Genomic DNA, 27,947 nt, shown 5'->3' with positions numbered 1-27,947 from the left:
CTCTTCACGGACAATGAACTGCTTGATAAAACATTAACCCTTTCAGTACTGGCCCATTCATATGTTATAACACTGAGATGATTTTTGGGCGAAACTTGTGTCTGCAGTTAACTTAGCATTACTCAGAAACTACTCAACTTATATAAACAAGCTGTACACCAAATTTGAGATATGAATCAGGGCTACATATCATAATGATTTTCCATGGTTCAGATTGGTGCGTTGAGGTCATGTGACCAATGTCACCCATCTTGGATTCGAAATTACCATGGAAAGTTTCTGGAATAGCAGCCTGGAAAAATAGTAATCCTCAAATAGAGCCATATTCCACATAGAAATAGATAACTACACTTCTTTGCTATGATATATGACGACAAAAGAAATTTATTTGAACAAAACGTTTCATAAAAATATGGTACGGAAATATAGAACTCGACCGTGCACAATATCGTATTGGTGGGGAAACGTTTGATCTGAGTTACCCCTGGGCACCTCAAACTGCATAGATGATGATAAAATCCGTCATTGTATTCTCCGCTTCTTCAGAAAAGATTGAGAAACATTTTTTGCGTTATTTCCTTGAAATGAAATCCTAATTGCTTATCATATATGTATCTAGGTCACTAGGCCTAAGGTACCCCCTAGACCAACTGAAACAAAAAGAACTATTGCTATCTGTACCTATCTCTGATCCGAGATGCGTGTCCGGACACGCCGTTTAAACTCACCCATGTCCACGTAGTTGAAAAACCAGGAATTATCATAATTTGTATGCATTTCAAACACTTTCAGTTGGTTTACAAGTTGGAATCATTAACGTAAGTATAGAGTTAATCTTCCGACCCAATCGATGTATGCTGTTGCTGCATATCTAGCCCAAAACACTACTCAATGGAAGGCAGTACTCATTGAGTGAGCGCTAGTAAGAGTTAGTACGTCGGCGCTGCGCAGATATCTTTACCACTTATCGCCCTCTATACAAATGACCACACATAAATATGAACTGGATCCTCCTATTATTGATGTATGACAAAATTAAAGCAAACGCGATGCGCAGATATTTAACTAAAATTGATGTAGTATGTTTCACCAACGTTTATTGGTATTTCTATCAAATTATAGCTATGTATAAAACTAGAAGCAATTTAACATACAGAAATAGATACAAAATATATGCGAAATAGTAAAAATTCACTCATCTCAATTTTAACGTATGCAAAACACATTTGGTACGTGAATGTTTCACAATAGCTCATGATGAGATGAACTGCAATCGATAGTGATAATTGGTAAAATGTTGAGATATCACGAATTGCACCGGCCGAAAGGAAAGGAGATGGTTCTCTAATAATGGAAGTAACCCTAATATGAATAGAACTAACTTCAATACAAGTTAGTACAAGATAAATCTACAGGATTCACGCAATAGATAGCACGATGGACACTCGAGCGGGTGAAAACGTTTGGTAATATTCAAAGCGCATTCAATGTTTCAATCATCACTAGAACAAATTGTGGTCCAGTATTGCTACTGAGCTATGTCAGAGAGTTCAAACTCGTCCGTTATATTAGATTTCAAATTCAGTATTCAAAATTTATTTAGGATTTTATCTGGCAGCGACTCTGCTGGGTATCATATTCAACGCGTTCACGCTGCATTTAAGCCGAAAACAATCTGCTCATTCCAGCTGTTCTACGTGTGAATGAGTACAATCAGAATCGTATTAAGATTCAGCCATATTTATCAAAAATAATCCATACTAATAGTTTATATGTGTTCGGGTTCACAACCTAGTATTAAATCAATATCGTAAACTATTATTTTCCGCCTCGTTTTCGTTTAAAATGGAGAATGATTGGCGCGTACCGTCCATCGTTGTATCAGCTTAAGAACGCGTTCAAGTCGCGTTAAAACACGCTGACGATATGGGTTAAGTTAATTCCAAGCTGTACCGCATGTAATGGTTTTAAAGCATTTGATGAATGTACCTTCTTTACTATAATGTTATCATCACTCATACCATGGATCATGTATAATCTTCGGATTCCCAAATGGTGTCATTTCCGCATACATTTACGAATTATCCGTTTGGGTATACAAATCCCGATTTCAAACCATTATCACACAAAATGCCTTTCATATGAAATTAGGGGCACTTACATTTTCAGGGTCTTACTGATGTCTCGTAAGATCCCCTGAATCCTAACGAGAGATCCACTCTGCACTCATTAATTAGATATTATTCAAACTGTCTAGACAATGGAATTCTTTTTATGCTGCAGAAGAATGATCTGACACAAACTATGACCCCAGACATCCAAAGCTAACCTAGCTGAGTTGAAGCTCTGCTAATGGCATATCTTCAAAAATGAACATGATTACGAGTGACAGGGAATGTTGATACGAAGAAACAACAGTTATCGCATGATGCAGGGCTTGAATCCTTAAAAGATGGCTTATGAGGTTCTAAATTGCTCTCCTATAATATTGCTTTCCTCAAAGTGCGCAATTCACAAACTAACGCCGAAATTACTTGTTTCTGTTATAAGCCCGATCAAGGATTCGAGGTAACCCGGGTTTAGACCGTAGGGTCTATTCGTCTAGCAAAACGTGGAACTCTTTGGTAGTCCACAAGCACACCATCACACCTGATAAATCCTGATTATTCACATAAATCGCACTCGCGCATAATTAGTAATATGATTCCGTCATGATGGATTATTTCAATGCGATTATTTAAAACAAGTATATATTATACATTTTCATTACATTTATAAAATGAATTGATACTGTACTGAGCTGATTGTCTGCAATCTCATCTGCACACAGTAACAAGGTAAGTAAGTTTACACGCGTCATGACACGTAACATCCAAAGGGTTTCATTATTTGACAACGGGCCTAGTTCAAGAGCTTAGTGTTTTTTTCAACACTATCCACTGTGGGTTGTTTAATTAACCCCCCCCCCCCATCAAATTTTTTCGTAGCGGTTTGCTAGTGTTTGTCAGTGGTGAAACACTCCGGGTGAATGTGCGCACTGCGCGTTTGGTTTTTCTCCGGTACAGCCACATGGGTTTCATTCAGTTCTGTTGCGCCATCCTGATCGTATATTTGGACTAATTTAATGAATCGACAGGTTTTCCGCAGCAAATCAACTCAATTCAAATTTGAATATAATTCATTCCGTTGGTACAAAATAACTTCCAAACAAGGCTTAGTTTCTCCTCGGGACTTTCAAAACATTCAATGCAGTAATAAAATTTCTAACCCTATTGAATTTCGTTGGAATCCGTTCCTTATTAATTAATTTACTTATTTGTTTGTTGTTGAAAACCTGTGCTATTTGGTGCATTTATCTGTGCATGGGGTTTCTAAACTTCGCGGAATGTCCGGATTCTCTGGATTGTACGGAATTCGCAGATTATACAAGGGTTTCCCAAATTCTATTCCAAAATTGCGCATTACCTGGGATATATGAGAGTAAATCCTAAAAACCGGACCAGGAAAATTCAATTAGATTTAATTCGACAGTAATCATTGACGGCGCTATTATTGGCCAATATGGGTTATTAGGTTGAATTCTAAAATTCAATTTAATTTTATTCGACATTCTATCAGCATAATTCTATAAAATATATCATCGACGGCGTTATTATTGGCTAAACTGAAAATTTAATTCCACTCCCTCCCCAGATTTTTCAGATTTTATTATAAAATGCAGTACACTCGATCGCCCATCACTGGCTTATCGGCCCCGGGACGAACATTTTCTATTTCTATTACTTCTCCGGTCCGATATTACAGAACATTGTGTGATATATATAATTTAAAATCAACCACCGATAGTATTTTGTTATTCTTTAATGGTTACGTTTGGAACGTAACCTTTAAAGAATAACAAAATAGACACTGATTTATATCATGAAAATTATAATTATTTCATTTCATAATGTGTTATTGTATTTATTATCCAGTAATGCACCAATTAGACATCAGCAGAATGTTCTTCCAATTTGCTTTTCAATTCAGGCAAATTGTTAAAGAATTACAAAATACTGTTCATAAATCAACTGTAGTTGGCGTTTGAATTTGCAAGGCGCAACATGTTGTTCATTGATTAACTGGAATGAATGAATTAAACATCTAAGTAAAATAATCAGGGCATGATTTAACTGGTATTTAATTTGACTGGTTGGATGATATAGCCTCTCCGACAAAATGAATGTCTATTTCCAATGCGTCGATCGATAATGCCGCCCTCTAGGCCTATACGTAATAAGCGTCCAGTTTCAGGGCAAAGCCTCAAGAGGGCGAGAAAGTGGTCTGGAGGGTTAGGATAATGGGGTTAGATTATTGGTTTATTACTATAGGGTAAAAGTATTTAAAAAGTTGTGGCAGGAAGCGAACCCTGAATGCCTGATAGCTGTAAGTAAGCCTGCGGTTAGAAGGCCATAGCTTATACTACGGTGCTTGCATGCTCGCTTTTTTTAGATATTTCTCCACGTCATCGTCAATGCGTATGCGCAGCCAGTCGTTTACTACTAATTGGTCTACTATTGGTAGTTGCTACTATTAGTAGTTACTGCTAATTGGTATACTATTACTGGTTAATGTTAGCCTGTGCAACAACTAAAAATGAATTGGAACGTACTGTTATTTTGTTCAATCGACGTAAATTGAGTACTAATGCGTTCAAGTTGACGACCAGCTTACTTGGAAGTCACACATTAATAGCATCTGTACTAAACTATCACGGTTCATTGGTATAATGGGTAGACTTTATGGAATTTTGTCAAAAACAACTTTACTGCAGTTGTATTATTCTTTCATTTATTGCCATCTCACCTATTGTAATATTGTATGGGGTAATACTTATCCTTCAAACTTAAGAAAGCTGGAACTTCTCCAGAAGAAAGCGGTCCGCATTATCTTTAAAACCGATTTTAGAGCCCATACCTCACCATTATTTAAGTCTGCAAAAATTCTTAAATTGGCAGATATAAACAATTTTCAAATTGGACAATTCATGTATCTATATGTCAATAACAAGTTACCTGAGATGTTCAATAATTTTTTTAAGACGAATGACGTTGGATACAACACTAGAAACAGCAACAACATCCGCCCTGACTCATTCAAATCAAATCTAAAAGGTTTTTCAATAAAAGTCAACGGTCCAAATATTTGGAATGTTATGAATGATTCAATTAAAAACTCCCCTTCTATTGAAAGTTTCAAAAATCGAACAAAAAACCTTTTACTTTCTCATTATTAATCGTTACAGTTTATTCATGAAAATAATAATAATGATAATTATGTATAAGGTGCAATGACCTTCTCAAATGGTACTTACTTATGCTCATATGATGTATGTATAACCTTGGAATAAACTCCGAGGTATAACTTTATGTATTTATATGTATACATTTGTGTGTGTGTGTGTGTCTACTTGTAAATGTGTGTGAATATATGTGTGTGGTTTTCTTATATGTGGTGGGTATTTTGGTGTGTGCGTGTGTGCTGCTTGCTTGCGAGTGTGTGTGCGTGTGTGTGTGTTTGTGTGTATCGTGCGTATTTCATCTCTATTTGTTCCTTTTGGGGTGCCTGATATTACAAGCTCTGCTTTCCTCTGGTTGCCCTGCTGTTATTTTACATCAGTTTATATATATTTTGTATGAACCAAATTAATCATCTATTGTAATTTTGTCTGGTATTTATTTATTGATGTAAATTATTCAGGAAATAAATAAATACGAATAAATAAGAATGATAGTTGACAAGTCAATGGTAACGGAGACTTTCTATAAATTTAGATATTCTTATATACATACCTCAGTAAAGATGATAAATCTATCAAATAGAGAAGAAACTGAAGTTTTCCAAAATCGATCGACTGAGAAAAGCCCCGTAAGAAAGGCAAATGTTTAGCACCCCTGTACATATTTGCCGACAAAGTTGTGTCAATAAAATATTGAATTGAATTGTCCACTCGCAATCCGATTTTTTAAATCTTTATGCTGGATTATACATACACTCATGTAAACTTACTTTCCATATTACGAATTTTGTTTTAATTGTAACTGATGAACTTTAAAATGTATTTTCCATACCAATTGGTAGAAGGTACCTTTTCATTTCTTAAAAATTACTTTGCCCAAAAAACCTGTTCCCAATATAATTCGAACCTATCGCAATCTATATCAACCGAGGCAATATGATTACACTGATTGCTACATGAATAACTATATTTCCGTATACCTTCCCAGTCATCAACTTGTATTTCTGTGAAATGCTGAATCTTCGTTTTGGTTTTCACGCTTCTTTTAATCTCTAGTGGCGAGCGTTAAGAAACCTTTGGCCTTTGCTCGGTCCGCAAAAAATATTCAATTAACTGCACATATGTTCATGTTCATGTATCGTTTGCAAATAAAGACTATTGTGTCATGTCATATTTGCAAAATACTGTATCGTATTACGTTACATTGTACCACATGGACCCGTTTTTGATCCAAGTATCCTACGTACTATATATAAAAAGACAAGGGAGCCAAATCTCCGTCACATCGGTCGATACGTGTATCGTGCACTTCATTATTACTAATCCAATCCGCTTTAAGTAAGATTATTCTTAGAGATAACGAATTTCTGCGTTAGACCGAGTGGTTTGAGAAAGATTTGCCGTTAAGATTGTTTAATCGTGCGATTAATCTGAAAAAAATCGGCAAAATCCGTCTGTACAGCACTAGCCTGGAAGTAAAAATTACCATGATTTTTTGAAAACGAACGGTGTTTACACACTGAACAACTATAGGTCACCGGTTGGCAAACACTTGAAATCGGCCGTCCCAATAAATACGGTAGCTATCTTGGCAATAATGTTTATAGTGAATACAGAAGGCTCACAACAGTAGCTGTAGGTCATAAACAGCCAATTTGACAATTTCATAACATCTTCATATCCAGGGAAACACACCAGATAATAGGATGGATAAATCAAAGCAGTGGGTAGTTGGGGGTTGATTGTGTAGTGTAGTCTGATCTGTGTGCATTTTTGCTCAGCACACAGATCACAACGATTATAATTCGATGTAGTTAATACGTCCAGGGAGAGGCTGGCGACATGTGAAATGAGGTAATTAGAAAATCAGTTTATTTCCAAACCACATTGCCCAATGCATCTCTTTGAAAGAATCGAATGATTTAGATTCCATCTTTTATTTTCGATCACTCATCATCGTACGAGATACTAAGTAATTTTTCAAGTGTTCGGCCGTGCGGTGCGGCCGACCGCATGTGCTATCATTTGAAGGCATTACGACTGTTTCTTTAATGAACTTCTAAAAGTTTAGGAGTTGAAATAGATGAATAACATACGCGACAAAAATCAATATTTCAAAATTTTTTCATATGTCTAAAGTTCCATCTTCGTAAATCGAAGTACAGATGTAGTTGTGTGATCGGTGGTCGAATTTACAGAATTTCTTTTGTTTTAATCGAATCCATCTTAACCGATGGAGGTCCTCTGATGTGATGATAAACATGTTGAAACACTAGATACACTAGATTAAAAAATGCGAAAGCGCTGTCAGAAAATTGATTTACTTATGTAGATGTAAAATCGAAGAAAGGTGCCAAGGTAGGCTATGTGACGCTGTTTCGTTTGTAGGTTGAGAGCCGCGAACGCTGATAAGCGAGTGTAGTGCACATGTGTGGATTGGGTTTACAAACAGAATGAGTAGCTTGCGCACTGCAAACAAGATGGCGGAAACTCACTGTCTTGTGAAAAAAAATCGCGTCCCAGGCAACTGTCGCGGCCAAACATACTGATCGAGACATGAAATTGTTTATTGGCACTTTATAGCGGATAAATTTTGAATATGTGCAAAAAGAAATACGTATGATATTTGGCACTTATTGCCAGTTTCAATGTTGCGCCATTCTCGCAAGATTTACAACAACACGGAAGTAACATGTGGTAAATCATCACTTGAATTGAATGACTACCTACCACCCCTCATTATTGTTCCAAAACCAAACGTTCCGCACTGACTATATAGTACAAATAAGTAATATAATTTTAGAAATAGCCATAATTTTAACTTAATTTGTATATCATTATTATCTTTCAATTGTAATTGCTATAATGTTTATTTAAACGGCCATTATGGCTTCATGTTTCGTCTGCAATTCACTCTTAAGCTGTACCGTAGATACGTCCTCCCTTAATGTCATTATAACCAACAAATTGCTTAATATTTCACAGAGGAGGGCCTACAAGATACTTCGACTGTAGAAATGAAATGTATACACACATTATATATGCCAGACAAAAAGGATGACCAAAATCGATGATCTGAAAGAGATAACAGAGAAATGGCAGTTTCAATCGTAAAGTAATCCACTATGCTGCCATCTTCGACATTGATCGGGCTTTTATACTGCTTCTCGGCAAAACTTTCTATATTTCATCCATGTCGTAAATGATTAATTAAATATGATTAATTCCATTGTTTCTAATTACATTGTACAAGGGAGAAATTGGTGAAATGTACATTCGTATTGAAATTTAAACTTATTTGGGTAACAGATCTAGTTACGTACCAGGGGTTCGGGTCGAAAAACAACACTGACGCGATAAGAGCCTTAAATTCTTAACTGTCTTTTGTTCTTAAATTTGTACGCGCAATGATTGATCTATAGTAAATTGCTATATTGAAATTGACGTGTCTGGACTTCGAAATATGGCCACGGGAGGCTGTGTTGAAAATCGGCAACATGATTGAGAAACACCCTAATGGCGCGTGTAACTCTCAAAAACATTTCCAAATTGTGTCCTGAGTGCACATGTGGTCATGAAACTGGTACCTAATCGGGGAGATTTGCAAATGTCGTTGTCAATGAATTTTCTCTGAAATTGTGTGTGCGGAGGTATCGGAGACGCTACGCCTATATCTAGTTCTAACTGGACTATATTCGATCGCTACCCATACCTCAGTTACCTGTCGCATCCACGGGCACATAGCATGTTCAGGTGAGTGACCTCGTCTCCACGGGAAGTGGATTCGAAACATCTGGATATTGGCTAAAAACACTTGACGTGCTGTACACGGGTAGTAGTAGGTAGTAGTAGGCCCCTTTCAGTCTTAGCAGACTGGCAAATATTAGACGATACCGTGTTTATCATTTTAGATGATTTATTTCCCAATCCTGGGAGCCACGCTACTAATGGTTACGTCATGCACACCATCGCAGTATAACAACGGTAAGTTTCAATGTACAGTGATTGAGTATCAGTCCTGGTTTTAACGAACGGATTTAGACGGCGATAGGGTAACAATGCGGTTTGAATTGAGAAAATAGAGAGTCAGTTTATTTTGTTCAGACTTATACTGCTCCAGTACCGACCCTATTCACACATTTCAGATAAAGAATGTAAAAGGACCCAATTGGGCAACGGATACAGAGGAACTTTGAGTCGAACGCGATCCGGTAAAATGTGTCAAGCCTGGAAATCTCAATCACCTCACAAACATGATCGGTTCAACCTCGACAAGGGCACGACTTCGAATTATTGTAGAAACCCTGATAATGAACCAGGGGGACCCTGGTGTTATACTACTGATCCTACAACACGCTGGGAATATTGCGACGTAAGAATGTGTCCAGGTAAATATGCTCTATCTATTAGGAGGTAAGATGCTTATAATTAAGGGGCACGAGAGGCTGTTACCTAGATCAATTATTCGAAAGTTAGGGGCTATTATACGACAGATCCCTCAATACAGAAAAGGAAAAGACTGAAAGTTTTTCATCGAACTATACATGACGTATCTTATTTCGCCGTTCTATTCTATCCCAATGGTCATCGTACTGAACACAGAGTACTGAACACAGAGTACTGAACACAGTTCCTAATGATAGAATGAAAGTCGGGAGAATCTTCTTCAGTGAGATAATATGCTTTTATTAATTCGCTCTCAATCCGTTCTCGTCTCCCGGTGTCTCTCTCTAGATTTCGGGGACACTCCTTATATAGGCACTCGCGAAACTGCCACGTCACGCGAGCGATAACTATATCGAAATTCCCTTTCATGGTAACAGCAACCGTCTGAAGTCGCCTTTTTCTGATAATAATTCAATAATTTTTGAGAAAGTGATAATTGTCCCTGGTAGCAACTGTAACTAACATGAAAACCATATGCTGATCCGATATTAAAACAATGATTTATAAAATTGGCGACCCCAGACCTAAATTGTTTTTCGAGGCCGAATTAGCTCGGTTCAAACATAATCCGGTGATGATACCAGGAACTGGGAAATTGTTCTAAATAGCTCCATAGCTGCTGTTACAAATAAATCAATGAATGAACGAATGAATTATTGAATTGATTTATTTCCTATTACTAAAAATTACTATTAGGAAACGGTGAATCGTCTAAAGAAAGCTAATCTATGTGTGCTTGTCAAATAATGCAGTTATATTTCTCCTAAGCTAAGATCTACGCCGTAAAATATTTCAGTTAGAGAATGTAAAACGACTAGGTTGGGTAGAGAATACAGAGGAATTTTGAACCAAGTCCGATCCGGTAAAACGTGTCAAGCCTGGAATTCGCAATCGCCTCACACGCATAACCGGTACGACATGCTCTCCGACAAGAACACGGCTGCGAATTATTGTAGGAATCCCGACAATTCACCAAAAGGACCCTGGTGTTATACCACTGATCCCGCGACACGCTGGGAATACTGCGACGTAAGAATGTGTCCAGGTAAATATGCTAGGAGGTTAGATGCTTAAAATCAAGGGGCACAATGGGCTGTAACCTACGTCAAGCATACTACGACGCAGAAAAATTGTGCCTTTTTGTATTCTTTGGGAGGAATATTCCTTCCGCAGTCAATTTTCACAATAGTGGTCCTCTTAATTGGTGATGATCAAATGAACGTGCGGCTCATATTTCTATTGTGTGCCTATCCGGTGTAACGCGCGACATGCTTACATAATCTTATCTGTAAATGTGAAGACCTCGGGGGTATAATGTTCTCTAAAGCCCGACATTATCCCACATTCGGGACTGTGAATGGGTTGATTTTACGGCTGAGTCGACATGTTTCAACAATTTTTAACTGTTCATTTATGAATATTTGAAGACTTATGAACTAAAAATTACTTAAATTTTTGATACATTTTGAGAAAGTCACAAAACATTTGAGACTGCGTTTGTTGTGTCGTTCTCACGTTCTCTGATCTGAACCCCTGATATTCCAATTACTCATAAGTCCTCAAATATTCATAAATGAACAGTTAAAAAATGTTGAAACATGTCGACATGCCGTAAAATCAACCTATTAACAGTCCGGAATGTGGGATAATGTCGGGCTTTAGAGAACATAATGCCCCCGAGGTCTTCACATTTACAGAAACGATTACGTGAGTGATTATGCGCACAATAGTATCTAAGCCGCGCACAATAGTATCTGATTAGGCGCAAAATAGTATCTGAGCCACGCGTTCTTTGAGTGTCACCAATTAAGAGGACCGCTATTGTAAAAAATTGACCTTGGGAGGAATATTCCTAAATGGAATATTCCTCCCAAAGTCAATCAAGTTCAAGTTCAAGTTCAAATCGACGGAGGCTTAACCAAGGGGTCCGATATTCTAACAATTGACTTAAGGAGGAATATTCATCCCAATGTCAAACGAAGAGAATTTGACCTTCAGGTCTGATATTCAAAGTATCGACTTCGGGAGGAATATTCCTTTGAATGTCAAACGAAGGAAAATGGACCGGTTCTGATATTCGAAATATTTACTTGGGATGAATGTTCTTTCAAACCACTAAACGCTAAAAACCTGAGCTTTTAGAATGATAGGTATATATATTAGTTGAATGTAGGTAAAAATCCCCCAGGTAAAAATCCCCCAATTTCAGTTTTCTATCAAATTTAAGTAGAAAACCTAAATGAAAACCGATAATACTTTTTACATTAATACTTAGATAATACATATAGGTACACAGATATTTTATTATTACTTTTAAACTAGATTTCTTTATATGTATTTTCAGAAATACGATTATATCATTTTTATGCATGTTACAAGCTAAAAGTCACAGAATAATGTCATTTTTATGCACGTAGCCTGGTCAAAGTCATTGATTATCCAAGGTGAATATTGTGAAAAACATCACGGAAAATCTGAAATTTTTGAAAAACTACTATAGGTTTTCCAATATAAGAATATTGAAGTATTTTGTTGATAATTGCTGTGAAATCAAATTTGGGGGGATTTTACAAGGGGGGATTTTTACCTATGGAGGATTTTTACCTGTTACCATATTGATTATATTGGTGTAATTGTTTTTAATAAGTATTATACTATAGCGACGACACCAGAGATATTTAGGCAATTTGAGTGATAATATACATGGTATTTCAGGGTCTGCGACAAATGATTTTTAGAAAGTTACATAGCTGTCGTGCAGGTTCTAATAATGAGCCTAATATAGTCTTCACGTCGCAAGCAGTTGTTAGAATGCATCTTCCCTTTTCTTGACTTGATCTTGAGGCTTTGACTAGTTAAATTTTTCTTGATTGATTCACGCTGGAAGGTCCAGATCAAATTATATTGTTAATCAAATCAATTATTTTTCAACCGCAAATTCACACTTGATATTGATATAAATAATCAATATTACTTATTTCATTATATAGCGCACTGCTGCGAATTGTAATCAGTGTGCTTTGCATGAGTATAAAATTAACAGCAGCTGAAGAAATCGAAATTTAAATACGTGGATGATGTAGATCAAGTTAAAAAGTGTAGGACGGATAGATCTGGCGAAAGAAAACAGTAATGGTTGCAAAATGGGCCCGTGCCTAAGTGCCCGACCAAAAACGACGGACCAGACCTGAGTCAAATTAAGCGTGTTTATTCAAACTGGTTCTGGAAGTCAGTCACTTCGCTTTGTTTAAGCAGGGAAGTGTGATGAGACTCATCACACTTCCCTGGTTTAAGTATGGACTCGCTTTAGATTCCATAGTTTAAGCACTGTTTAGTATCGAATGAATGGGTTTGAATCTGAATGTGAAATGAATTTGAACATGAAAATCGGCACGCTCTTTGGTAAGCCATTAGTAAAATTTAAGTCGGATTGATTCGAGCCAATTTGGCCCCGACAAATTGTTTCTATGTGATCCCCGGCTTATGTGGGTCATGGGTGATGAGACAAATCTTCCCCTTTATGTTTGCAAATCAGCCATTGTCCTAGTTTTAACTTCTGATTTGTACCCGGTATAGGGGTTCATATTTCTGTTTGTACACATTTGATTAAAGACACTGTAGACCGGTACACACCAATTTGTCCATCCATCCGACCTACGAGCAATTCTACCATAGCTAGAAAGGACAATTAAAATTCCCGAATCCAGAATATATCCCTCAAAATACCTTCATCCGTTCAAAAAAAATCCCCCGGGTAAAAATTTCCTATGTAGAAATCTAAAAAATCTATAAACCCTAGGTAAACATCGTAAATATGCCCTGGGTAAAAATCCATATCGAAAAAACATTGCGAACTGTTCATAGGTTGATTTTACGGCACTACAGGACTTGAAACTAAAAATTAAGTTAAATTTTTGATACATTTTGAGAACGTCACAAACATTTGAGACTGCGAGCTCCCAGCAACGTTTGGTTAACTAAGCCCTGTTTGAATATTACTTTCCTACAACTATTCTTACAGACAACATCCTTATCTTATCATTTCCACAAGATAACTGATGCATATGATCTTGGAAGTTTCCCAATATGCATTGAATACATAGTTGTGGACAAATCACAAGCCTAGACGATACACACCATGGAACTTATCTTTTGTTAAGTAATTGTTGTTAAATTTCTCAGTCAAGATTCTACGGCGTTACTCATTTCAGTTAATGAATGCAAAAGGACTATGTTGGGCAGAGAATACAGAGGAACTTTGAGTCATGCACACTCCGGTAAAATGTGTCAAGCCTGGAAATCTCAATCTCCTCATAGACATAACCGTTACGACATGCTCTCTGACAAGAACACGGCTGCCAATTATTGTAGAAACCCTGACAATTCACCGAAAGGACCCTGGTGTTATACCACTGATCCAGCAACACGCTGGGAATACTGCGATGTAAAAATGTGCCCAGGTAAATATTTTCTATCTGACAGGAGGAGAGCTGTTCAAACCCCACAATAAGTTAACCATCCGTAATACCACCGTAACAAGAGGCCCATTTGTTTGAAACCGGTTTGCACGGGAAAATGGTCCTTGTTCATACCGGTTTGCATAAACCGGCGTCTTTGTTCAGGCGTAAACCTAAACGTTTTGAACAAACCGAATAAACCGCTTTGCGGGGAGTTTGCATCATCAAACCGACTTTTCAACATGGCCGAATAAGGAGATTTCAGCGGTCAGCTGACTCAAACCGACTTTTCGTTCTGTGGCATTTGTTCACTCAATGGCAAACCGGTTTGTGACGCAATAAACCGATATAAACCGGTTTGTAAAAACCGGTTTCGATCATTCATAAACCGGTTTGTACAAACCGGTTTCAAACAAATGCGCCTAAGGTTTCATTCTTCAATGAATCCATCACTGATTCATTTCAACCTATGAGCAACTCGGCTCTTATTCTATTATTATACCCCCCACAATGAAGTGGAGTCAGGTCATCCGGCATCAGGCGTCCGTCCGTGGGCACAACCTTGTCCGGAGATCTCCTAAACAGTTGGCTCTTCTTTTTTTACACATGTATATTTTTCATGGTTATGCAGTTGTGCACGTGCGATTTATTTTTAGCTCCGCTGTGACCGAAGGTCAGCGGAGCTAATGGGTTAGGGGGTGAGCTGTCGTTCGTTCGTTCGTTCGTTCGTTCGTTCGTTCGTTCGTTCGTTCGTTCGTTCGTTCGTTCGTTCGTTCGTTCGTTCGTCCGTTCGTCCGTTCGTCCGTCCGTTCTCACGAAATGTGTGTTATGTGGCTACATAACCACTTAAGGTTTTGGAAAATCTCATCATTGGTGCTTGGGTGGTTAACCACATAAGCAACATCTGTGATGTGTCTAAAAGGCATCTATGTGGTTTCTCCGAGCCACACACGAAATTAGTCACACAAGTATGGATACTTTTTGTCCGTTGTCCGTCGTTGTCTATGGATTTCCATTGTGCTGTTCAATTCAGTGTCTGCACAGTGCTGCCACCTGTGAGTCAACTCAAACAAATATGTCACATGATCAATTCAATATGGCGGCAAATTCGATGACAAGGTGAGTCTTTATTTACATCAAAAGGTTTTAATCAATTACAAAACAGGCAAAGATATAAGGAAAAAGTAATAAATCTGGGTTCTACAGCACCTCAAATTCCTCAAATCAATTTTCCTAGATTCACCCTTGTATTTATCCAGCAATTACTGGTAGTTTATAGTTGACCTTAAAGTTAAAATGCCACTCAAATTTTTATAATTTATTCCCTCAAAGCCCCTTGAATTCCCCTCACATTTGAAAAATGTGGTCCTGGATTTGCTGTTAATTTCTGGAAATAGGCCTTTATCATAATTTCTTTGCCAAGAACATTATCACAAGACTAAACCTAGCCTAGGCTAGTGTAGTGCTACTCCTGACTTTTTTATCGCTTCAGAAATGTCATGGTTTGTCTCAAAACTTCTTTCACTTAGGATATTGAAATTCAACGAAGTAATTAAGATTATGGAGGCCTGCTCAAGTTTTTGCATCAAGTATATATTAAGGCATGGTCCATTTATTAGGCCTTTCAGGTCTATTATTTCATCAATACTAGGCCTTGTAGGCTTTGTAGGCCTATCTATGATGCAACTGGATAATTCGAAATAACATCATTCAGAAGTTCTATTGAAACATGTGAATGAGAACATCATTTGGGGAATTATATGGGCTCTAGGCCTCATCTACATTTTCGTCATGAAAAATTAAAGTTACCCGAAATAAGCTCTTATGAATCTATGATTGACTTCAGCTTTTAATGTTTATACATAGATTAATAGAATAGATCTAATAAATGAGGATTTTTAATATAATTCAATTCAAAAATAATGCATTTTTAGAAATAGGCTACGGCATGCTTGTTTACGGTACCCCGTCTGACCCATTCAGAAAAATGCTGCCTGAATCTTCAAGTCTTTTTTAAGTGGACATGTTTGATAGAATTACTTTAACCCATGAAATTGTTGAAAATCAAAATTCATTTGATGAAAGAAAAATTTTGTACCCCTAACAATTACTGCTTCGCTTTGTCACTTGCGTCAGTTAGTAATATTTCTAAATATTATTTTGCAAATTTGTTTCATAGATAAGAAAGCCTGCCTATCACTGTCTATCCATAAGTGGCCAGTCAATCCAGTAAAATCTTATGTGGTTGTAAGTCCTTCAGCCTCTTTTTGATTTCTAAACAGAATGTCTGGAAATGTAATAGTGTGCCACTTAATAGGATTTCCATGTAGTACTGACTTTGAAAGCGCATTGGATTTATGTTCACAGTATGAGTTTGACATTGAAGAGATTTTTGAGGACAATGTGAACTTTATTTTATTTCATCACATCAGTGAATATGCAGATGCACTATGTGTTTTCCTTGAAAATGACTTTGAATTGCTGTTGTGTTCAGTTGTGGTGCAGGAAAACAATTTGCAGGTTTGGTTAGCAATTTTTGTGGTCATTAACTTAGTCATTTAGTGAATGATTAGTCATGTAGTGAAAGATTGAACTACTGTAGTCTATAATTCCGGGCATTATCAACATAAGACATAGATAGTCTTAAACGCTAGGGTCACTTAAGCATGTATGTAAGCAGCATAATACATGGACAATAACCACTTAAATTTAGACACTCAGTCAGTATTTATTTGCATGACCAAGGTAATCTTAAACACTAGGGCCACTTAAGTATGGACGTAAGCAACATAAGATATGGACAATAACGACTTAAATTTAGACACAGTGTTTATTAGCATAACCAGGATAATCTTAAACGCTAGGGTCACTTAAGTATGGACATAAGCAACATAAGACATGGACAATAAGCACTTAAAGTTAGACACTCAGTGAGTATTTAATAGCACAACCAGGATAATCTTAAACACTAGGGCCACTTAAGTATGGACATAAGCAACATAAGATATGGACAATAGCCACTCAAAATTAGACACTCCGTGAGTATTTATTAGCATGACCAGGATAGTCTTAAGAGCTAAGGTCACTTAAGTATGGACATAAGCAGCATAAGACATGGACAATAACCACTTAAATTTAGACACAGTATTTATTGGCATAACCAGGATAATCTTAAACGCTAGGGTCACTTAAGTATGGACATAAGCAACATAAGACATGGACAATAAGCACTTAAAGTTAGACACTCGGTGAGTATTTATTAGCATAACCAGGATAATCTTAAACGCAATGGCCACTTAAGTATGGACATAAGCAACTTAAGACATGGACAATAACCACTTAAATTTGGACACTCATTAGCATTTATCAGTTAAAGCAGGATAGTCTTAAACGCTAGGGTCACTTAAGTATGGATGTAAGCAGCCTAAGGCATAGACAATAACCACTTAAATATAGGGAAAATCCAAGGCATGGTCAAGTGATAACTCCTGTGGTGCATTCATAACCTTAATTTATTTTTTAGAATGGCTGAAAAATATGGATGGTCACAACTGAAGGGAATTCCTAGGGGGGTATACTGGCCTGTAAGAATTGTATCGGCATGTGATAAAGAAATCCAAGTATATGTGCCTTCAGACAAAGCTATGTAAGTATAAGCTGGGTTTAACATCTTCCGCATTTTGAATTCATGTTGATCCAATGATTGGTATTTGGTGTGAGACGGTTAACCAAGAATACCCGTAAGATGATAGTTGCTGTCAAAAAGTGAATACTTAACACATTAAGTCCCAGGGATACACTTTGTACTCAAAGTTCTTGCACACTGATTCACCTTTTGAACCTTTTCTATTGAGTTTTCTATTTTCAATGACATGTCTTTCCCCGAGATGTAGGCCTATACAAAATGCTTTATTCTTAGTCCTGCAGTTTAAGATGTACACAATCTCATTATTTTAGATTTTTTGTGCGTGTTGATAAATGCATATTTGGTTTTGAAGAAAATAAGAATTTGAAAGAAAATGGAACAAGTACCTACCTTGCTTTTATACTGTACAATGAGGTGGCCATTTATTTTTGGGTCATTTTCTCTCTGGGTGTTTGTGAAAAAGCATCAAGTTGATGTGGTAACCTCATTGGGCTCTTCTGGGCTTTTTGAGTTTTTAGCGAGTTCTGTTATAGAAATGATTCGTTATTTAGGGTAGACCAATAGCAGTTAGTTTTATGTCAATTTCTGGTTCTTTTTCTGTGTTCCAATTATCGTACAAATTTCTAATTTTATATTTTATAGAAATTTTTGAACTACGGTATTAATTTCGTGAATAGATTCTTTTCTGCTGAGGTTCCATATCTAGAACTTACTGCTATTAGTCATTAAGCTGAGAATGTTGCTCAATAAATGAAGTTATCGTAGCAGTTTTGTTTTACTAACAAGAGCTTAGATTTTTTAATGCGGCGGAGCTAAGTCAGCTGATAGGCCGATTGTTGAGAAGAAAATATGGGAGACATTAAACTGCTTCGTAAATGATTATGAATGGGTCGAGACCGAGAGTGAGTAAAAGTAATTACATATTCCCCGTACTTCATCGGCTGTCCAATTACCTTGAATGTTGTGGGAGCATTAATACTGGCTATCTAATATTGCCACTATTCGTATCCTAATACTAAATTTATTTTTCTAGTAATGAACAGTCCTTCCTATACCAAATCGAAAGTCGTGGGTGCAGATTACTCTCAGGTGACCGAAGCAACCGTCGTTGATGCTGAACGTTCGCAGATGACTGAAGCAACCGTCGTGGGTGCAGATTACTCTCAGATGACTAAAGCAACCGTCACGGGTGCAGATTGTTCGCAGATGACCGAAACAACCGTCGTTTGTACAGATTCCTCTCAGATGACTAAAGCAACCGTCGCGGGTGCAGATTGTTCGCAGATGACTGAAGCAACCGTCACGGGTGCAGATTGTTCGCAGATGACCGAAACAACCGTCGTTTGTACAGATTCCTCTCAGATGACTGAAGCAACCGTCGTTTGTACAGATTCCTCTCAGATGACTAAAGCAACCGTCACGGGTGCAGATTGTTCGCAGATGACCGAAACAACCATCGTTTGTACAGATTCCTCTCAGATGACTGAAGCAACCGTCGTTTGTACAGATTCCTCTCAGATGACTGAAGCAACCGTCACGGGTGCAGATTGTTCGCAGATGACCGAAACAACCGTCGTTTGTACAGATTCCTCTCAGATGACTGAAGCAACCGTCGTTTGTACAGATTCCTCTCAGATGACTAAAGCAACCGTCACGGGTGCAGATTGTTCGCAGATGACCGAAACAACCATCGTTTGTACAGATTCCTCTCAGATGACTGAAGCAACCGTCGTTTGTACAGATTCCTCTCAGATGACTGAAGCAACCGTCATGGGTGCAGATTGTTCGCAGATGACCGAAACAACCGTCGTTTGTACAGATTCCTCTCAGATGACTGAAGCAACCGTCGTTGGTACAGATTACTCTCAGATGACTGAAATAACCGTCGTTGGTACAGATTACTCTCAGATGACCGAAGCAACTGTCGTTGGTACAGATTACTCTCAGATGACCGAAGCAACCGTCGTTGGTACAGATTCCTCTCAGATGACTGAAGCAACCGTCGTTGGTACAGATTACTCTCAGATGACTGAAATAACCGTCGTTGGTACAGATTACTCTCAGATGACCGAAGCAACCGTCGTTGGTACAGATTACTCTCAGATGACCGAAGCAACCGTCGTTTGTACAGATTACTCTCAGATGGTTGACACAACCGGCGTTGGTACAGATTCTTCTCAGATGACCGAAGCAACCGTCATGTGTACAGATTACTTGCAGAGGACTGAAGCAACCGTCGTTGGTGCAGATTACACTCAGATGACTAAAGCAACCGTCACGGGTGCAGATTGTTCGCAGATGACCGAAACAACCATCGTTTGTACAGATTCCTCTCAGATTACTGAAGCAACCGTCGTTTGTACAGATTCCTCTCAGATGACTAAAGCAACCGTCACGGGTGCAGATTGTTCGCAGATGACCGAAACAACCGTCGTTGATACAGATTCTTCTCAGATGACTGAAGAAACCGTTCGGGTGCAGATTGTTCGCAGATGTCTGAAGCAACCGTCACGGGTGCAGATTCCTCTCAGTTGACTGAAGCAAATGTCGTTGGTGCAGATTGTTCGCAGATGGCCGAATTGAAGGTCGTGGGTGCAGATTACTTTCAGGAGATAAATGAATCAGATGTTTTTACAGATCAGGTCCTAACAGAAGAAATTTTAGATGAATTTATCATTGAAATTCAGGATGAAACTGAGGGTGAATTGGATCAGATGGCTGAAAACATATGTTCACAGTCAAAACAAGAACGAAACATTTCTAATGAAGACAGCAGCACTGATAGTGACATGGATATTGATGAAATGTATCCTAATCTCAAAATTCATCTTAAGTTATCCGAAAATAAACCCGAAAAATGAAAAAGCAACGATGTAGGTGAAGATGTAGGTTCTAATGATTTTCCAGAATTTCCAATTGTTCGGGACGTCAATTTCCGGAATATTTACATAAGAAGATATCGAAAATCAAGCAGAGCCGCTGCTCATGGCAACACTCATCATAAGAAGAATAAGCGTGTATATGATAACTACCATGCATGTCTTTATTGTGGTAAATTAGTGCAGCACATAGGTGTTCACATGAAAACTCATGCTGATGTGGAGGAGGTGCAGCATTTGTTGAAAAATTGTGATACCCCTGGTAAATGGGAAGATATTAGGAAGCGTGGAGATGACCGTCACAATAGAGCAGTCATAGAAGCTGAAAATGGCGAGATTATTCTAGCACGAAGACCTAGTGATAACTTTCTAGATATCAGCCGATATGGTCCTTGTCCACATTGTCGAGCATGGATTGTTCTTCAAAGTATAAAATATCACTACAGAAGATGCACTAGAAAGCTAAGAAAATCTGGAAAACTGAGTCAGATTAAAAAGCGTGATTTGATTATCCAGTCACAAATGATGGCGGGACATATTAAACTTAAGCCATCCAAGCTTATGTTAGATGAGGTTTTTAGTATAATGACGCAGGATGATATTGGACGAATTGCTCAAAATGATAGACTCATTCTTGTGTTAGGTGAAAGCTGGCTCCGGCGAAATTTTGAAAATGTGGATAAAAGGAAATATTACGCCAGTCAACGAATGAGACTTGCTGCTCGGTTCCTTATTAATTTGCGTGCAGCTGTCAATAAAGAAAATTCACCGGATGAACCTGAGGAATACAAACAAGAAGAGTTGTGGGAATTACTGCTTCCAAAGAATTTTGATGCAGTGGTCTTGGCAGCTATTAAAACATGTTCTCCATACATGGATGATGAGGATGATCTTATGTCTCCTTCAAACGCATTTAAATTGAAATACGATTTGAAACGGTTAATCAATGCTAAATGGGCAACTTTAGTGAAGCAGGAAGGAAATGATCGTGAATTAGCAGAATGTAAGGCTTTTCTTGGTCTCATGGACATTGAGTGGGCCGAGAAGTTGACGAAATTTGCTCAGTATGTACTCATGAAACGAAGATATGAATCAAAAACGGAGCTTCCAAGCCCTGACGACATCGAGAAATTGAGTCGTTATTTGGACAGAAAGTTGAAAGACATTGACCTCATCATTGATAATTTTCCAGAAATAATTAAATTAGTTCAAGCTAAGCTCCTCCATTTCAATCGTAGACGGTCTGGTGAACTTGAAGTCATCAAGTAAGTATAAATATATAGTATACTTATGTATAGTTATCACACCGTCACAAAGTGAAATTCTCAATAACATGTTAATGTATTTTAAATATTAAGTACAAAACTACTGAGTTTTTAGAGATCCTGGACCCTGTTCCACAGTTCCTGATTAAGTTTGAATCTATGAATATAGTTAAACGAATTGAAAATGAACTAATCTAAGGCTAAAAAATTATACCTCGTTTCTCTGATGGTTATCTATGGAGAATGAATACAGAGCAAAATTTTATACAATTTACTTAAATCGAAATTTAATGAAGCATTTTAGATCATTTGAAAATGAGCTGAAAATACAGGTGCAATACTTCGCAAATCCTACATTGTTGAAGATGGTTATTTACAGATTGCAGAGCTTTCTGAATCGTGAGACATCTCTGTCGGATATCGATAATTCAGTTGCCAGTGAACTTACAGACATTGAACGACAGCTTTTGATCACTCATTCTTTGATGCGTGTTCGAGGAAAGGTAAAAATGCCATTTAAATCCTGCAGTACCAACTCTCTATCACCATCTTTTATACCCATCTCACATCAATGGGTACTAATTGAAAGTATGTTTTATTTTTGCATTAATCAAAATTCCTTTTCTAGCGATCAAAAATTGTTCCAGTTTTGATACCACCCCATGTACTGAAACCACTGGAATTCATAGCATCTTTGGAAAATAGATGTGCTGCAGGCATTTGTGTTGAAAATAAATATCTTTTTCCGACCACAGGTATATATACCTAATGTGATCCTTGTTACATTATCAAAATGCAGGCCTGTTCTCTGCAAATTTCTGTAAAATTAGCCTATGCTAAAAGCACCTCTTTAAAGCATCTCTCAATAAGTTATTCCTTGAAATTAAATGATTCTAATTATTACATTACATTATAAGATCTTTGAACCTCCCCGATTATCATCTAACTGCCCTGCTCCTTTGTTACTAATGTTGTTTTTTAATTTTCAGGGAAGGCTTATGTACGTGCCTATTCTTCACTTAAATCGATATGTGAAATATGTAACTTGAAGGCTCCAGCCCGAATCACGAGTGTAACTATAAGGAAGTATACCGCGACTCTTACACAGGTGATAATCCTTTGTAGATGGTAGTAGATTATGCGTTTATACTGACCATTGGCAGGCAGCATACAGCCTTTAATTTTTTACTGATAATTTTCATAATTAATAACACTCATTTATATGTATTTCCTGCTAAACTGCCATACTTATCTACCTGCCCCATGAGTGAGAGGTATTAATTGCTTGTGTAGTTTTTTAAAGTGCCTAATGGAAAGCATTTTTTCAGATGATGAACCTTGACAAACACCACTTCGGATGGGTTTGCAAACATCTTGGTCATACAAAACGAGTCAACATAGAGCACTATCAGGCAATGTCTGGTCTGATTGAGCGTGTATACTTAACAAAGCTGTTCCTTCTTCAAGATTTGAATTTGACAAAGAAATACGAAGGTCAAGATTTGAGTCAAATTGATATAAAAGGTGTGTACGCAGCAATAACCATACATTATACGTGTTGTCTTTCAAACCTTCAAAGGAAAAAGGTAAAATCAAACTACAGCTTTTGTTTCAAAAAGATTCACATTTATTCTTATCTGGCAATGAAAGTGACAATTTACTTATGTAAATACACCCACAGGTGATGCGCTGTACTGCGCACGGTCTGTAGTGTATGGAGACACATTGGCGACATTCTCAAATGTAATCAAAGAAACGTGGAACTATCAATGTTTAGAAAACAAAATGTCAACATTGCAACTAAAATATCAATTAAATTTTACCCCATCCAATTGGTTTGAATTTGAAAACAAAATCTAGCGTTCGATGTGTTCCATCCATACTTGAAGTTTGGAAAGTTCCAAATAGACTACCATATTTCTTGATGGATTTGTCAAAGAAACAATAGTCCAATGGTCAAGCCATGTTATTAGAAAGTTAGGTATGGGTGAGACTCCTTCATTTAGTAGGGCTTGGTAATAAATTTGAAATTTGCAATCATGTAAAAATGTATGAACAACACCAAAAAATTCATAGTACTAGCAGTCCGGGTCAATTTTGAATTCACTGCAAGATTGGCAATTTGCTTTGATTATTGCATTTTTATCAATCAATTATTTCACAAGAAATGGAGTTTGGACTTATCAGAAATTTTCAGATGGCAAATAGACACTATATGACACCTCCCTTGAGAAAAGGAGATCTCAGACCAATCTAGATAAAAAGTGTGCCACCCATTTTACTGAATTTTTTTTTGCGATAGGCAAATGAATTGGAAGTATGATGTCATCAAATAGTGAAAGCATAGGCTCGCTAATAAAAAATATCAATATCAATTCAATTAACATCTGCAGTTGCTCAATTAACACATTTATTAATCTATTTATGTCCATGAAATTTTCTTCACTTTTCAGAAATTGTTACCAGTAATATTACCAGGGATGATAACAGAAAGGAAATTGAAAATGCACACCTGCCATCACTAAATGATCAGTGAGTATTAGATCAGTTTACATTCATTTAAGTATATCTCCCTATCATTAAAAAATCTAATATCTACAAATTTACGTATGAAAAAAGGTGTTTGCACGAAGCCACTTAACGACTACTATTTAGTTTAGTCTTAATTGAACATGACTAAACCAATTTTAGTGCCAGGTTCCATTACGCATCTATGTGAAGGTACTTTGAACTTTGATATCGAGAAGTCTATCAAATTAATTCTTACAGTGAAATCAATGATAGCGCAGACATTGATGCTGATGAAGCTGTTGCGTTCGGTGGCAATGAAGATGAAGATGATGATGATCAAGATGACCGTGATAGTAATGACAGTGAACAGTTGCAGGAACCAGTTAACCTTAAAAAGGGAGTGAACCGAAAAAGTACGCGACAGAAGTGGTCGTTGAAAGAACTCAATGAAATAAAGAAATATTTCATTAAATATCTCGAGAGTGGTATCACTCCAAACACATTTGCATGTGAAAAAGCTAAAAAGCTTAGTAAAGCCAATAATGGAGAGTTGCATTTAAGGCAAAGTCACCTTATCGTAAAGAAAATTAGCAACATGAATGTAACAAAACGGCAATCTTTGAAAAATAAAAAGTAATTTTATCCACATTCGCAACTAAATAATACTGAACCGATATGCTAAAGACAAGAAGTACTTTGTCCCTTCACAAGTATAGAAATATTCTATTTGTAACATTTCTGATGTTGAAATAAAAAATGGTGAATTTTAATTCATTGTTTTTTTTGCAATTGTCAGATGGTGCTTACTCTCTACATAAGGGGCCTTTCAAAAAATTCACAAATGTAGCTATAATTGGTGTCTGTACAGTTTCCCACTCAGTGCCCACCAGTCTATGTATTAAGCCAATCAGATGTGTTGTTTTTACCAGCAAGTTCGCTCTATGAATAACCATGCATCTGATTGGCTAGATATATAGATTGGCGGGCGCCGAGCAGGAACCTGTCTGCCCAAAAAATCTTGGGCGATATAATAGACCAATGAAGGCTTTGCAGCTGGGTTTGGTTGACATGGGCCTTGGCTAGCGGCAATCAAACCCTGGCAAGCGAGGATGTAGGCCATGTTGCCTGCAATCACAAGTCATTTTCATCGAATACTAGAGGCCATATAATAGCTTAAACTGTCCACCGTTCACCCATTAGCACTGATTGACTAATGGTCAATATTGACCCTGTCCCATTATTAGACCGGGCTAGTGATATTCTCCCGTACAGACAGCAGAATGGTTGTTGCAAAAAGGCAGCCCTGATGTTATTGTATGAAATTAGGATATCAAGTCACATAAGGTGCTTTTTGTTAGAAAAGTTTTTGAAGACACATAATAATGTCTAGCCACATAAGCCTTTTAGCCACATAGGTCAGCAATCACAAAAGGTGCATTTCGTTAGTCCGTCCGTCCGTCCGTCCGTCCGTCCGTCCGTCCGTGTTCGAATAGTTGTTGATTAAGGGAGGGCTGTTGAGTTTTGATAGAAAGTGCTTCTATAATTTTGCAATCTAAATCGGAGGAACCTTTATCTAAAATTTTGAAATTCTTTTCGCTAAACGAGACCTGACAGTCACGGCAGTTTGATACATGTTGGCCAATTGCTGAAGAGAAGCACTTTTTATCAAAACTCAACAGCCCTCCCTTAATCAACAACTATTCGAACACGGTTCAGGATTCATTCTCAATGTTTTGAGATAATTAACTACTAGTCAAATATCTTCACTCAGTAATTTAGATTGTGTGTAATTATTTATCTTTGTATTATGATTATCTTGCCACTCAGTAATTTGAAATTGTTTGTAATAAGCGTCGTCTTATTCTATATAAATACCAGTATGATATATAAATTCAATCACTTGCGCTATGCCTGAAGGAAGGATAATGTAACTCCTGAAAACGTTCGCTATAACAAATACATGTTACTCATTAGAAATGAGATTTGTACTGTTTTTGCTGCTATGGATTTTTAAATTAATGAATGATCGATGAAATTGAAATGTGATTTTATTTCAGTTCAAATGCGAGGAGTGGTTTGAAAAGAATGCAAGTTTTCGCAATTGTACAGCGACTTTGTTTCCCTTTGTTCCATTTTTCTGACTTCTCATTTTACTATCTCATCAGGAGGTCGGAATTACGCTGGATGTTTTAATGACGGTCATACCAGAGATCTGGCAACGTATGCGGCAAACAGCATGGCCATGACTATTGAGAAATGCATCAGTATTTGTAAATACAGAGGTAAGGATTCTCGCAGTATTATTTTCCTAGGGAACTGTGTCAAATTCTGGAGGGTGCTATCCAAACCCATTTTACTGTCTAAAAATACGCGTGTGTTCGTGCGTTTGGCATATACTGAAAAAACTTCTCACCACAGTTTAACAGATTGTTACCACTGCCTTTCCTAGCGCCCTTCCTGAGTTATTGACTCCAAAAACATAATCACAGGAATTACTGATAATGAAGATTGCTTTCTCTCAAGGATTCGCATTTGCTGGACTTCAATATACCGTGGCGTGTTTCTGTGGTGACCAGGTCGGTAAATATGGTCGTGCGCCGGATGTTGAATGCAACATGAAATGCAGAGGAAACCCAAAAGAAATATGTGGAGGCTCATCCAGAAATTCTGTATACGCTACTTCCGATATTTAAATAAGTCGATGTGCATTTATGTAGAACGATGATTAAAATTAATGGAAGATGTTCCTGTTTTCGCCGAGTTTTTTTTTATCTTCCTTGAAAATGATTGCCAAAATACCCGAGGAGATAATGTATAGGAGGTAATGTAAGAGGTAAATCTTTTGTGAGAAAACAACGCGGTAAATTCGAAATTTTTCTAAAATCTAATCTGACATCACTTTTGATGAAGGCCACACAGCAAATCGGAATGATGATCTTGCGTCAAGACGTTAATCATAGTGTTGGCCCTACAATCTCCATCAATGTTGTTGACCGGCTGCACCACTGGATCATCTTTCTAGTCGGTTATTCTCGGTGGCTGACCTGTTTATTTGGGCGTTTCCTCAGCCTTCTTCCCGTATACGTATTCATATACGTACGTTGTAAAAACTAAGAACATATCTTGAACACTACTTAGAACATTTTCAGTTGAGTAGACTTTTGGAACATTTAAATCATTGAACACCTGTGGGAACATTACGAGAACTACTTTTGGGAACATACTCCTGGAACTCCGTAACCCCAGTGGGAACACTGCAAGAACACCTTTTGGGAACATACTTGTAGAACTCCGGAACACCTGTGGGAACATTGCAAGAACACCTTTTGGGAACATGCTCTCGGAACTCCGGAACACCAGTGGGAACATTGCAAAACTCATCGAGAACGTAAAATAAGAATACATGTATTATAGAATTGAGCAGATGCCCGGCAGAATAACCAAAAAGATGAAATTAGTCTTGAA

General features: G+C 37.4%; 2 protein-coding genes across 2 annotated transcripts; both read left to right on the top strand.

The window, feature by feature from the left end:
- The first annotated feature begins 2,790 nt into the window (after window positions 1-2,790).
- LOC141911565 (plasminogen-like) lies at window positions 2,791-27,175 on the top strand. Its single transcript, XM_074802553.1, has 7 exons — window positions 2,791-2,837; window positions 9,190-9,262; window positions 9,424-9,666; window positions 10,521-10,769; window positions 13,936-14,184; window positions 26,648-26,764; window positions 27,006-27,175. Exons 2-7 carry the CDS (start codon window positions 9,190-9,192, stop codon window positions 27,173-27,175), a joined length of 1,101 nt encoding a protein of 366 aa, XP_074658654.1. The 5' UTR covers window positions 2,791-2,837.
- On the top strand, window positions 20,398-25,119 carry LOC141912157 (uncharacterized). Its single transcript, XM_074803373.1, has 8 exons — window positions 20,398-20,633; window positions 20,784-21,971; window positions 22,351-22,474; window positions 22,600-22,726; window positions 22,961-23,079; window positions 23,300-23,495; window positions 24,425-24,503; window positions 24,741-25,119. The coding sequence occupies exons 1-8, from the start codon at window positions 20,398-20,400 to the stop codon at window positions 25,117-25,119; spliced, it is 2,448 nt and encodes an 815-aa protein (XP_074659474.1).
- Window positions 27,176-27,947: the final 772 nt, after the last annotated feature.

The sequence above is a fragment of the Tubulanus polymorphus genome, chromosome 10 (genome assembly GCF_964204645.1).
Source record: "Tubulanus polymorphus chromosome 10, tnTubPoly1.2, whole genome shotgun sequence".
Lineage (NCBI taxonomy): Eukaryota > Metazoa > Nemertea > Palaeonemertea > Tubulaniformes > Tubulanidae > Tubulanus > Tubulanus polymorphus.
The sequence above is the reverse complement of the archived record's forward strand: the minus strand, read 5'-3'. Positions and strand labels throughout refer to the sequence as shown.